General features: G+C 43.1%; 1 protein-coding gene across 2 annotated transcripts in view; it reads left to right on the forward strand.

Annotated features, from left to right (window-relative positions):
- Window positions 1-1,938: 1,938 nt before the first annotated feature.
- The window catches only part of DOCK10 (dedicator of cytokinesis 10), a 275,833-nt gene continuing 262,987 nt past the window's right edge, over window positions 1,939-14,784 (forward strand). Inside the window, exon 1 of one of the 2 annotated variants that reach the window (XM_032277648.1) lies at window positions 1,939-2,284. In XM_032277648.1, coding sequence (XP_032133539.1) covers window positions 2,162-2,284 — 123 coding nt within the window. In that variant the 5' untranslated portion in view covers window positions 1,939-2,161. The remainder of the gene's footprint in view (window positions 2,285-14,784) is intronic. The other variant, XM_032277643.1, reaches the window with a different exon arrangement.

Raw genomic sequence — 14,784 nt, forward strand, 5'->3', positions numbered from 1 at the left:
TACGGATAGGGCAAACAGGCATTTGTTCATTAAACCCTCTCACACCAGTGCTCTGGGCGACCTTCTGAAGCTGGAGAAAGTACAGTTAGGTGTATTCATTGCACAATTAACAAACTGCAAGTGATTTTCTGTTACTCAATGTGGTTGGAGAACGGGTTGCGTGGCTACTCAGTGTTTTAGATCAGTGAGTTGCCTTGTGCAGGGCACATTCTGATGTATGATCAATTACTACAGCCTTCCCTTCCAGCATACGTTTCTCTTGTCCTGTCTGTCTTTCTCTGTGTCAGGCACACTTAGCTCTCTGACTATAGTAAGCCATCTGAGCCCTTTAAAAAGTCATCCATAAGCTGATATTTATTGTATGCCTACATGGGCCAGGCAGCATTTTGCAACCAGAGGCAAAGATTAGGTACCTCTTCTTGGGAAGATCAGGTTAACCCAAACGTGCTTAATGTGTTCTCTCAGGGGAATATGCATTTAGAGGCATCAAGGCTGGGTACACCTGGGAAATGGTACAGTTGGAGGGAGCTGTTCCTACAGAGATCTTCATGTGCCAACACAGAGGCAACAGCTACTTTGCGCACCCTGAAAGGTGGTGTTGCTCCCACACTGAGTACCATTATGAAAGCATTCAATACAGGATACAGTTCTTTGTTACGCAGGCTGTCTTGGAACCTGATGATGTTTCATACAGCACTTCCCAAATCTTCCGGAGCCTCTTATGCCTGTTCTGATTTCTAGAATGTGCTGAAATGATGCCTAATCAGCATCTCTGACTAATTGAATCCTGGCTAACAAAGAGCTGAGTAAAGTGCATTTAGCAATTGCTTAGGACTTCTTTATACCCAAATGTGACCTTGTGTCAAAACTATATATTATTGGCTTTAGAAAGCGGCAGGGTCATGGACCCATAAAGAGCTGTTAAGAAAAACACCGGAATACTTGGAGACGCTGGCCCAGATCTCTCCAGGCCCGTATCTTAAGGGCCAGAGCTTCTCTGTTCCCCATCAAGCCTAACATTGGGTTGGAGAACCACCCTCGGTATGACACAGGAAGAGAGTTCCTAGAAGGCTTTCATCAGATATCTAGAGATAAAGTGCACGCCAGATGGATATGGGCAAAAGAGGAGCAGAGAGATAGCATAACTGTGAAGTCCACCCCCGACTGGACCTCCCTACATAGCAATCCTCCAAGTCGGTTCTTGCCTACTCGTCCTTATGCCACCTGAAGTCTCTTACTCCCACAACCCTGATTTACGGGATTTAAGTTCGTGTTAGTAGCTGAAACTATCTTCTTGATTTCCCTGTTTTTGTTTATTTGTTCACTTGGTTATTTACTGTCTCCCATCCCCACCCCATAAAAACCTATCAGTTCCGCACAGCCTTAAAGTGTGTTTGGTAAGTTCTTCTCCGTATCCGCAGTTTCCAGAACAGTGTAAGCTTAATACTCATTGAAGGAGTGAATGAATGGGGAAGCTTATTACCAGGCCCTGAGTGTGGACTTCTGGCAAGGGAGACTTCCAAACGCTGGCTTGGGGTCCCAGCCACCAGATTTTTAATAAGCCTCTGACCCCTTCGCGAGGGTGGCATAGCAAACCGCGCCTGGACCCCGCCCACTAGCCGGATCCAGAAAATAGGGGTCTAAATGGCAAATGCATCCAGGGCTCCAACTCTCCCAGCAGCCTCCAAATGAGGCTGTCGGCCTTGGACAGTCGTCAGCCTTGGCCAGTCCCTGCCTGGAGAGCCGCGGCGGCCGCCTCGCGCCCTCCCCCGCAGCCTGCAGTTCCCGGGGCGGCGTGGACAGCCCCGGCCTGCCAGCTGAGCCTGTGTGGGCGGCGCGGGCAGTAGCCGCCCCACGCGCGTCCCGCTACGCCCGCTCCAGATGCGCCGCTGCCGGACCCCGGCCGTCAGCCGAGTTGGCCGCGCGCGCCCGGGGGAGCGCAGAGTTTGGAAAGTCTTCGAGAAGCTTCAGAGGAGGGAAGGGGGTGGGAAGAGTGGGGGTGCAAGAAAGAAAAACCCGCCTCTTGCGAGTTGAGCGAGGAAGAGGGGGGGAAAGGCTCCGAGTTCCGCTTCCTGAACCGCGGGTGGGTAGAGAAGGTTGGCGCGGGGAAGACCGGCGGGACGCGCGCCCCGGGCTGGCGGCGCGATCGGCGTGGCCGGCGATGGCCGGTGAGCGGACCCGCAGGTTCACCCGGAGCCTGTTGAGACCTGGGCAGGCGGCCGAGCTCCGGCACAGCGCCGCGTCCGCAGCCGCGGTGGCCGTCAGCAGCCGGCAGCAGCAGCGGGTGAGTGCGGCGCGTCCTCCGCGCCTTCCCGCGTGCCCCGGGCGGCCGGGGAGACTGAGCCCGGCCTCCCCCAAAGCTCCGCGGGCCCGGGTCCCCGCAACTCACGGGCCCTTGCCTCCGCACTCCCTCCCCCGCCGCCTCTGCCGGCGCCCCCGGCGCCACCTCCAAGAGGCAGAGCCACCGACGCGTAAGGACTGGGGGCGCGTTTGGGCACGCGGGACGCTGAGAGGAGACGCTGCGTGGGCAGCAGAAGCGCAGCGTGGGAGAGGATATGCAGGGGCTTTAACCCGGGAGGGGACCGGAATGCACCGCCAGTCACACTGGTGCTACGTGATTGGAGTGCCAGCGACCCCGGGTGGGGTGGGGGAATCTACAGAACGGAGCCCCTGCAAACCCCTGGGTCTGCAGGTCTGCGCGTCTCTCTCACCCTCCAGCGACCAGACCAGTGCGCTGAGAGAGAGGTTTGCGATCAGTGGTCCTCGCTCTGGTTAGAGCTGGGGGACCACCCCCCACCCACGACCTTCACTATCGGGGAAATAAATGTACTTGGAACAACCCTCCCACCGCAGGGTAAAAACCCACAAACCACATAATACTCTTCCAGAGAGGGCTGGGGGAACACAGGCTGGAGGAGACATGGGTCGTTAGGTCTCCAGCGGTTTCTGGTATTTTTCTAAGCTGTTTCTCGGGGTTCTCCCGCCAGCAATGCTCTACTGGTTACTTCCTTATTGAAAAGCCTGCTAAGTGTTGGGTGATTTCCGCGGGAAGTCCCTGGGGCAGCAGCCAGCATCTGATGCTCGAATCCTATGCATACCCACCCAGATGTTGCTACGTTGCAGTAGGTGCCATACTGCAGGGGAGAGGCAGCAAGAGACAGATCAACTCTAGTGGGAACGGGAAGTGAGTGGGAACAACGGCCTCACAGCAAGACCGGGGCTCAGCAGCCGCGCTCTTGGCCTGCCTTTGGTGGACCGGAATCCGGGCTGTGTGTTTCATTTTCTTTTTTGCCAGTAAATATCATTAGGAACTAAACGGCTCTTTTTAAGAGTGTGAAAGTGTTACTCTTGCCAGTTACCAATGAAGAGGGCGCCAAAAGCTGCCCAGAGCCAGTTCCCACAGCCAGGACCATTCTCTAAAGCCAGAGGTCGGAAAGTTGAACAGAACGGAAGCAAATTGCCTGGCAGAGGCAAGAGGCATCGGATGCCCAGGGGGTGTCGAGCGGGCAGGGGTGATTGGGGTGTGACACGAATTAGTGGCCAGGGTGCCTTCTCTTGCACTCACCACTGGTTGCAGTCCACAGTTACCCAGAGGTGGTTCAACTGTTAGCTCACTCCGTGCCAGGGGCAGCATGTGGTCCTGCTATCAGCGTGCACATTTTCAGGACAGGAAAGACAAACCGTCCAAAAGAACATTCGAAGAAAAGATTCAATTGGAATAAAAGTAGAGATAAGAAAATCCCCAGACAGTAGTAGAAAGTACTTTTTACTTTTGACTGATCATTCAGGATTGTGGTTTTGTCATTTTCTGCCATTCCCTTGGCAATAACTTTATTTTGCAATTGACTTATTGGACAGAATCTCACTGAGGATCTGATAGAGACACACAGCATACAATTGGAATAAACAGCTTAAAATATTGTGGTTTTTAAAAGTAGATTCTCCTAGAATCTTTGTAGTACTAGAATTTCTGTAAAGATTATGTATCTCAGATATCCTTCTACACCACCACCTCACCACCACCCCCCCCCCGCACACACACACTGCTTTCTCCAAAATTATGTCAGATTTGAAATCCTAGGGTATCTTGTCAAAATGAATAAGCTCACTGTCTTGAAAACCGGTGAGGGAGTGGAGATTCACTGGCAAAGGTGGTCCTGTCCCCCCTTGCTTCGCTTCAGCACCTTGGCCAACACTCCTAAACTAGCTTTTGCCAGGACATTTCATGGGATCTTACACATCTAGGCAGGCAGTTTTGGCTGCTATTTTGGCAGCAAGAACACATATGCTTTGCATTTCATCCCATCAGTTAACTCTTGAAGGGAAACAGGAAGGTGATGAGTTCTCTGAGCTGGCACCTGAACTCAGTGGGATTCCATGGGGTAGAGCATCCCTTTTGAACCTAAAACCTTGTCATTGGACTATGTGGTAGAGACTAATCTTAGCTTATATTGATCCAATCCCTTAAGACTCTTTGTATCTGTTACCTCACGTCCTCAAAGCATGGTTGTCAAGGGAGAAAAATAATAGGATGAAGGGGAAAATATTATGGGTATCCCACTTCAATACAGACTCATAGAACTTCAGGTGTGTGTTGGAGCAAGCCATCCTCTATTGCAAGGTATTTGAAAGACACTAGAAAGTCCTTCTGAGAAAAACTAGCCTACTGCTAGATTTATATAGTCCCCTTTCTGAAATCCCTGTTTTGGGGACCCAGATCCTCCAGGACATTGCAGAGAGATTGCCATAGGGTTTGAACCCTGCTCTATCCGGTAAGTTTAGATAAAGTTTTCAGGTTAACAAGGTAGTTTTGGTCTCTGAGAATGGGATATGTATACACAGAAAGAGATAAGACAGGAAGCCTTCAAAATGTGTTTGAATTTGGAGAGCAGAGATCAAGGAGATGCTGAGTGAGGGTAAAGACTGGGAAAGCCAAGTTTCAAGGTAGTTGTTGAGGACAGTAGAGGTGTATGCCAAAGCAAATTTGATTTCACTTTTTACCCGAGGAGCTGTATGTGGTAGGCTTATGTACTTGCAGACTCCTTCTAGACAGGACCCACCTTATTCTTCACCCTTCCAAAGAACAGTTATGAACACAAACATACATTTCAAAAGGAGAAATCTTTGCTCCTTCATTATCCTAAAATTCCCCATAGGAAATAAATGAAAGACAACCCATTCGAAGACGAATTCACAGGATCAAGTCAAGTTCACATAATTTCCTGAAATCTCATTCCTAACTGTTTCATAAAGCAAGCTTCTCTGGGGTAGAATCTCAGCTCTAAAATGATTAGAAACATTTGTCTCATATTAGATCTAGTGTTTTATTACATTGGCTGAATATACATACTATGTTGGCTTCAAAGTTGTATTGCCACTAATTAGAAATTTCTTTTTGATAAGAAGCTCATCTTTTAAAATGAATGAGGAGTATCTGTACCCTAGCATGAATTAGTTCATTTAATAGCATTCTATAATTCATTAAAATTCATTAAGCTATGCATTTAAGATTTGTGCACTTTTCTGCATATATATTATATTTGAGAGCCTTTCAAAATACGTTTTTTTAAAGTGTAGGTTAACTTTTTGCAAACACCCCATCAGATCTGCCACTTTGAGAGAAATAGTTTTATTTATGGAATGTTTTAAGTGGGTTAGTGCAATGGATGTCTTTGGGTAACCGAAAGGATGAGAACTACATAGAGTCAGATGATGGAAAGGAAGCATTTACTAGAGATCAGATAATCATTTCGTCAGTTTTGGCCTAAAGCTTTTCATCTATTTTCTAGACTGGAACTTACCACTTTAGTTACATGCATTTTTTAATGCCTTTATAATATTTATTATTATATAAAAAATCCTCTGCAACTCATTTTTAATTGTGTCTAATGTTGTTATTAACTTCTTTAAAGAGAAAACACCCTGCCAGAAGTGATAATACTTAACCAGTAAGTTTTCTCCCTTCCTACCCACCCAGAAAGGGTAAGGGGTAAAGAAAGGAAACTATTTATTTCAGTAAATTCCATTTCCCTTCTTTGAGGTTTCCTAACTCTTCAGACCTCCAATAACACCACTTTTGATATTTTAGAACGCTTTGAGTAAGAAGCGGAACCTTTGACCAACCAAAGAGCTTTGATTGAGAAGTAATGAATACGTAAACATGTTTACTTGAGCATGAGGAATTCCTAGAAGGAAGAATTTTCTCCCCTCTGAACTTGGTGGCATTCAAAGAGTTGAGTGTAGGAGGGATTTCTTTTTTTAAATGAGTGGGGGATACTGGAATTTCCCAAAAGTCATATGCTAGATGCAGAAAGTGATATCAAATGAAAGTGAAGCACTTGTTTTATTGTCACCATCGAGATTTAAAAGCAATATGCAATATAAAGACCTGCTGGTTTAGCATTCACAGCACGGTCTTTTCGCTTTGTTGGGTTTTTGGTTTGTTTTTTGTTTTTTGTTTTGGCCAGAGCCTTTTATGACAAGGGTATTTATGCTTTAGCAGAAATCACACGTTTATGTTTTCATATGAGGAAAGTCCCTTGACCTTTTTGCCTGGAGAAGAAGTCAACACAAACTTAGTTTACAAGCTCGAGTTTGAATGTTACTGATTGTGTCTGCCAATGTTTTTTATTTCTCAAGGGCATTGAAGAGATAACTTTAAATAGTAACAACAAGTGGGTTCTAGAAGGATCAAAAACTGAAAGAATGAGCCAACATGTATGGGTTTTGATGGCCTTTTTCTCTACAGCCAGGTTCTCTAAGGCCTAGCATGGAAAAAGAAAGCAATAATGCATCATGGTAAACCATTTGTTAGGAATATACGATGTGCCTTGCATGGTGTTAAGCATTCTATTTAATTTTCAGAGCAATCATTTGAGGAAGTTATTATTTTTGCAAAATACAGAGGAGGCCAGTAAGACTCAGAGGGTTAAACATGTTTCTCCAAGTTAAGTAACTGACATAGGACCTCTTGTGCATTTTGAATAGAAAACTGGAGGGGTTACTTTCCATTTTTTTAGCTGCTTCCAAAAGCATCTCCATATTGGTGGATGTGAGTAGTTGACACTAGTTGGTGTTGCCTTTTGAGTTATCTAAGATGCAGTTCTACCTAAGGAACATGAAAATTGTTCTTCCCACTAGTGCTTCAGAGTACCTGTCAGCATTCATGCCAGTCTTCTCCTGAGGTTAGTAGCAATAGCAGAGGCTGTTCCAGGTACCCTTAATACTAATAGGTTTTCCCAAGGCAACTGGAGTATCAATAGTTAAGTCTTTAAAATACGAACTCACTGAGCCATCCCCATCTCACCTGTCTGGCAAAGTCTTAACAAAATTGTGAAAGGGCATGAGGTTAATCCTCCTGTAATCTACTTCAAAACTGTCTGCTTCTCCATTCTCCATTGCTTACCCCACTATAGCACATATCTGAAATTTCTCAATGCATTGTGTGTCTTGGAGCATGTATTTCCATTCAACTGAGTGCTGGGATTCTTTTTTCACATTCTGTCTTATTTGAAGGAGAGACTCTAAGTATCTTACAAAAATGCATGTGAGATGACTACAAAATATAGTAAAGGGTGTGAAAGCAATATTAGCCAGAAAAAAAACAATATTAGGAAAGTTAGATGTAATCAGGTGTAGGTCATTGGGACCAGCAAATAAAATACGTCATTATTAAGTCCTATAGTTTTGTTAAAAGTGCTTCTTGGTGAGCAAGTCAAAGAGGAAAACACCATCAGCCATGAGATTTAAGAAGTCCATTAGATAAATGAAAATTTGCTCTAGACATATTTGGCATTAACTTGTACTAAAACTTAAGAGACAAGGTAATTTTTTTCCTGGGGTTTTCATAAACAGCATGGTGAGACAGAGTCTCGTCATTAAGAGTGTTGCCCAAGGACCAGCAACATTAGATCACGTGGGAGCTAGCTAGAAATACAAAATCCAAGGCTTCATACCAGATAATGAATTTTAGCAAGACCCCCTAGTGATTTGCAAGGACACTAAAATTTGAGAAACACCAAGATAACCTACATCTTCAGCCACATTTTTGCAGTATCTTAATAGACAAAGTCAATTGATGAGGGTCTAATATAATGTGGTCTATTCTGCAACTATTTGAAAGTTTCACTTAAAGCAGTGATAAAGTTTAGACCACTTTAGAAATGAAAATGGGATTTGGTTCATTGTTAGATGGCGTTAGGGAAATCTCTCACTTATTTGTGTTATATTCTCTCCTCTCTCTACCATCTGGCCCCTCAATTGTGGTGTGAACTTAATTTTCCAGGTTAAGAAAAAAAAATTCCATAACATACTTAAATAGTTGCTATTAAAAATAATTGCTATCAGCAAAAGTTCTCACCCTAGGTTGTAGGGTGAGAGTTCATACCCTAAAAACGTGTTTCAGAGTGAGGTGAATACTACTACTCCTACAGAGAATTTTTTAATACAACTACTTCAACCCATGAATGACATGTGTTATGAACTAAATATTTGTTTCCTCTCAAAATTAATATGTTGATGCCTTAACCCCTATATGATGGTATTAGGAAGTGAGGACTTTGGGAGGTGATTAAGGGTAGATTCGGTCATGAGAGTGGGCTTCTCATGATAAGATTTGTGGCTTTAAAAGAAGAAGAGAGAAAGATCATCCTTTTTGTGTCATGTGAGGACACAACAGGAAGGCAGCCACCTATGAGCAGAAAGGTAGCCTTCACCCGGAACCCAACCATGCTAGCACCATGATCTCAGCCTCCAGAACCGTGAGAAATAAATGTCTGTGGTTAAAGACACCTAGTCTATGTTTTATTATTATGGCAGCTCACACTGACTAATACAACAAACAATTAACACTGATTCCTTGATGTCATATAGATCTATATTGATACCATATGAGTGAAACCCTTAGGGATTTGAAAACAATGGTGATATCAGAAAATCCAACTGCTAGAATCAGAAAATCATGAAGATGTTTTTCTCTCTCACAGTCATTGATGCCTTGAAAAAGGGATACCTCTTGAATTCACGCTTGAATGCCCTAAGAATGGGCTTTCATGGAGTTAAAGATCTTGATTTCCTCACACGCGATGATGTGGTCCATGACCTCTTTGATGGGCTGTCCTTCACCATCATCTTCAGATACTCTTTCCTTAACTATTTATGTTGGAGTTCCATTATGCACTTGTAACAATTTGGCCATATGGGATTCTAATGAATGGGAATCAGTATTGGAAATGTCGGAGCCTGTGAGTCTGAAGATCAGAATTTCAAACCTGGCTCTGTGGCCCTTGATGAAGTCCCTTCTTTTGTGAAGACTCAGTTTCCTGATCTGTGAAATTAGGGGATTAGGTGATTGGGCTCTTGACTTTGCCACTTCTCTATCCCGGAGTTCTCACAGCTTCTCCTTCTCATCCCTCAGATTCTCAGATGTCACCGTCTCAGGAAGGCCATCCCAGATTACCAAGAGGAGGGTGAGAGTTCATACCCTAAAGATGTGTTTCAGGGTGAGGTGACTGTTACTCCTCCTACCAGAGAATCTCCCACCAGGCTCCCCACTCTCAACATTTTCAATCTCATTGCTAGGCTTAGTTGCCTCCAAAGTTTCTACCACTATCTAATCTTTCTATTGATTTAATTTCTTGTTTGTTTTCCAACCTTCTCGTCTGGAACGTAAGTGCTATTGAGAAAAGAGAACTTGTCTATTTCACTACTTTTATAGTGTATTTGCTATTGGAAAACAAGAAAGGGGGAGTCTCCCTTCTCACTGCACATTAGTTGCATAAGGAAAGTCAGAAGAGTGGGCTGAATGCACACTCCTGAAAGGTCTCAGTTGAATTATAACTTTAAAACATCCAGGTTGTTAGCATTTGATAATGATGGCCCTGTGTCATCTTCACAGTCTACTTGTAAATCTTGGAAAGCTTGGAAATGCAATCCTGCAGAAAGATACTGGGCACGTCCTGTGTGCAAAGCACTATACTTGTGCCCTCTCTTCTAATCCTCATAACAACCGTATAGCAAAAGGTTGGTATTCTCATGCTGTAGAGGAGGAGAGAGATGCTTAGAGATCAGGAACTTTCTTCAGACCAAGTCACTCCTCAATAGTGAATCCAGAAGTCACAAGCACACAGTCTGACTCCACAGCCTTTTCCTCCTGACTACTCTGTAACTGCCTCCCAGCTCCACCAGGCAGGAAGGACCTCATTAAACATGCAATTTGTATCCATCAGAGAAAGCAGTGAGAGAAAGGAAAACCTCTTAGAGTACTAGTCATAGGAAGAGTTTCTAAAAAAGAATTTCTTGACAAAAAAAAAAAAAAAAAAAGAACTGTGGCTACTTTTGCTCTACTTAACAGTCTTTCATTTATGACATCCCAGCAACCCAGGATATTGGGAGTGACACCAACTTTGGACACTGTTGCTCAGACGTTTCCTAAGAACAGGACTGGCACGGAGGGAGTTAAGCTTTGGAAACAAAGGCTCCTTCAACTGTGAAAGGGGCATTATTTGATTCCTCTCCTTCTATAGAAATGTATTTCTGGCAAGATAAGCATGGGTTAGTGGGGCTTTTGGTTGCAACATTACGTTTGTTACATTGTCTCTTGTAGTCTTGATTTTGGTGTTCTTGTTTACAAATAAGAAGGTTGATGGTTCCTTTTTTCCCCTTATCTTTCACAATAGTGCTAGCAGGCTGGAAATAAATGCTCTGTTTGCTGGACTTGAAATGTTGACCTACATTTAATGATGCGGAAATAATAAAATTTAATGAATGTGACTGAGTTAGTGACAATAGAGAAAAACACTTACCTTTGAAAATGTTTATATTTTTCGGTTGGATTGAAGTGAAAACATCTGCCTTGGAGATGAGAAGAATTAATAGTCCCAGCCGGGCGCGGTGGCTCACACCTGCAATCCCAAAACATAGGGAGTCCAAGGCGTGTGAATCACCTGAGGTCAGGAGTTTGAGACCAGCCTGACCAATATAATGAAACCCTGTCTCTACTAAAATTACAAAAATTAGCCCGGCGTGGTGGCACGCACCTGTAGTCCCAGCTACTAGGGAGGCTGAGGCAGGAGAATCACTTGAACCCAGGAAGGGAAGGTTGCAGTGAGCCGAAATCGCACCACTGCACTCCAGCCTGGGTGACAGAGCAAGACTCCGTCTCAAAATTTAAAAAGAAAAAAAAGAATTAATAGTCCCAAATCATCAAAAGTTCCTTTAATTTTAATTTTGGTGTCTTAAATGTGAAAATACTGTTTTTCTATTTCAATTTCAGCATACCTTCTCTCAGACATGTAGAATTTGAGAAGCTAGGCAGCTCTTTAATTTAAATTAAATACCAAAATGGCAGAGTTTAACAATAGGATCTGAAAAGAGGTCTATTTGAAAAGATGACACCATTTAGGATTAACACAATGAGCTTTTTTTCATATAATTATCTTAGTAATTACCAATTTAAATGACTAATTGAGGCTGTCAAAATGACCAGTGACTCTTTGGCCTTTCAAATTAAACATTCTATAAAAAGAACACAGGCATGAACATTTGACTTGGCAAACAAGCAAACAAAAAACTTAACAAGATTTACTGTGAAATGAAATATGATAATTAAATTATTCTCAAACACTCATTGTTTATTTGATTAGCTCTTAAATGTCCCTTTGTCACAGCTCTGTAGAATGACAAATGGAAATCGATTGTAGCTGAGTAATCTTCACAAAAACGAAAGTGAGGTCGGAACTCAACTTTTTTGAATATAATGTAAACATGGAGAACTAATATTTAAAGACATTTATTTTTTGTTTTTTATATTGTTTAAAAATTGGACACGTTCAAAAATTGGAAGTTTTATTTTCAAGTGAAAAAATATATATTTAAGTTTTCTTTAAAACATATCTTTATGGTGAGTTATAAATTTGTCCTATATGAGAAACTACTAGTAATAAAGTTTGTTAGCATACCAACGGGCAGAGATAAGATGTTTTCAGAACCTTTCTGTTTGCTAACAGCGGAAGTTCATTCATTAACTTCCATTTTTTGAAGTCAAAAGCCATTATGTGGCTTCTGTCCAATGAATTTGAAAAATGTATCTTTCTATCAATAGGAAGCAGTGGTTTCCAGGCAGTGTAACCTTGGCCAAGCCTTTAAGCTTCGTGGAGTAATCAGTGTTCTTGTCTTTAAAACATGAGGGTTGGACACCAAGACCTTCAAGAATGCTTCAGTCCTAAAAATCCAGGGAATTCTTACCCTTTTATAGGGTTTTTCATAGAGAATTAAGATAAAACTTTTCTCATCTTAATAAGATGGTTATTGATTAAGATACCTGATTTTAGCAACTGGAAGACTTGTTCCTAAGAATCTATGACCAAATTTGTATTTCACCGATGAAGATGGTAGCATCAAAAGTGGTTATTTAAGAATGCAGTGAAGGGGATGGCTGTTCATACATCCTGAGGACAGAGCTAGGGAATGGAGATTGGCAAAAGGACAGCCAGTGGTGGCAAAGGCTGAGCAAGTCAGGTTCTTCTGACCTTACTGAGCCTCAGAGGCAAGCACACAATCCCATTTCCTTCTCTCTTATCCTGAGGAGAAGGGTAAGCCCCATCTGTAGTTGGATTGAAGTCAAAATGTCTGCCTCAGAGATTAGAAGAATAAACAGTCCCGATGGGGCATTGTGGCTCATGCCTTTCCAGTTCCCATGCTGAATGTCTGTAGTTGCAGTCTCTGGCTTAAGGTCTGTGCCGAGTTGTGTCAGCACCCACATGAATAGAACATACATGAGCAGAGGGTTTGAACTGTGCTACCAGATCTTGTCCCCCTTGCCTTTGAAAAAGCAGCAGGAACCTCTCTTTTTTCGAGTTCTGTGTTTGTCCCTGGTTTTTGTCTCTGTGTCTATCACCTCCTTCTCCCTGCTCATACCTGGGAAAAGTAATACGATCTATCCTGGACCCAGTGTGATTTCAGTAGTGCTCAAGATTACACATCTTCCTTTAGTCCGGTGCCCATATTGTTCTCCTAGCAACTGATACGTAACCAAGATATAGGTCATTTTATTCCAGTTAGTCATCAACCTTAAATGCACAAGGTGGCATGGTGAGGACTTTATTTCACTGCACAGTGTAGGTCCATTCCTGAGCAGATATATCTTGGGAAGATCCCTGGCCCATTAGGATAATAGGGCATGGAAATGGGAGGCTGACGTACTAGAGATAACCTTTCACCACCTCCCTGGTAGCCAGTCTGATCTCTGGTGGAGCTATCCACAGTCCAAATGACATTTGTCTCTGTTGCTAGTCCTGGAGGAGGTGGAAGAAGTGTGTTTTTTGCCCTTACACTTCTGATTCTCTGAGAGACCTTCAAGGCCAAGACTGTGGTTATAGTCTCCATATTTCCAGGGCAGCAAGATGTTTGGCACGTAATAGGTGCTTACTAAATGCTTGCCAAATGGAAAGAGAATATCATAGTTAGAGACGACAGGAGTATAAATTAGGCATGCAAAAGGAAACCGGAGAGCCTGGTTTGCAGTAAAGAAATTCTAAGGCATGTTCCAGAGGACAGATGTTGGCGACCAAGCACTAGCATATAATATCTGCACAAAAGCAACAAATCGAATTGAAGTAAACTGAGCAGAATTTTATTCAAGATTCCCACAAAGGCTATTCAAAAATTAAAAAGAAACAAAGCAAAATGTTGATGGGTGTGTGTTTATATTCTTGAATAAATAAGATTCTGCTAAGCAGGTGTGATCGCCAATCCAACACCAACTCCTGTCCTGGCGGGCACCTGGGTAGCACACACAGGCCTCAGCAGGGATGTTATTGTCGTTCTCACTGATGCTGTTGGCTGTCACAGGGTAGACACCACTCTGAGCGGGGTGCAGAAAATGATTGACTGAAGTCCAGGAAGTGTGAGCCACAGGGTTTTGACAGAAACCTGCCTCCAGTCACATGATGGAGAACGGTTTATATTTTTTTAGAACGCTCTTAATAAGTCACTAGAGTTGTGTGATCTTATCTCTGAATGTGAATGCTATTTTAGCCCTTAAAAACTGTCCTTCTTGATTATAAATCGTTCTACTATAAGGACACATGCACACGTATGTTCATTGCAGCACTGTTTACAATAGCAAAGATTTGGGATCAACCCAAATACCATCAATGATAAACTGGACAGGGAAAATGTGGCACATATACACCATGGAATACTATGCAGCCGTAAAACACGATGAGTTTGTGTCCTTTGTAGGGAAATGGATGAACCTGGAAATCATCATTCGCAGCAAAGTGACACAAGAACAGAAAATCAAACACCATATGTTCTCACTCATAGATGGGTGTTGAACAATGAGAACACATGGACACAGGGAGGGGAGCATCACACACTGGGGTCTGTGGTGGGGATCAGGGCAGGGATAGTTGGGGATACGGAGTTGGGGAGAGATACCATGGGGAGAAATGCCAGATACAGGTGATGGGAATGGAGGCAGAAAACCACACTGACATGTAGGTACCTAAGCAACAATCCTGCATGTTCTTTACATGTACCCCAGAGCCTAAAATACAGTAAAAAATATATAATAATAATAATAATACAAAATTTAAAAAAATTAAAACTGTCCTTCTTTCCTTGAGGTTAGGATGTTAAAGAGTTTTCATGACACAGTTTTAGAGCATTGAAATGACTCTGCTCTGTTTTTTAAAGTTATGGTGTTCATGTAATGGTCTCCTTTTACAATTGTATTTTCCTTCCTTCCTTCCTTCCTTCCTTCCTTCCTTCCTTCCTTCCTTC

This window comes from Sapajus apella, unplaced genomic scaffold, assembly GCF_009761245.1.
Source record: "Sapajus apella isolate SASKATOON/1434 unplaced genomic scaffold, GSC_monkey_1.0 scaffold10, whole genome shotgun sequence".
In the NCBI taxonomy this organism is placed as follows: domain Eukaryota; kingdom Metazoa; phylum Chordata; class Mammalia; order Primates; family Cebidae; genus Sapajus; species Sapajus apella.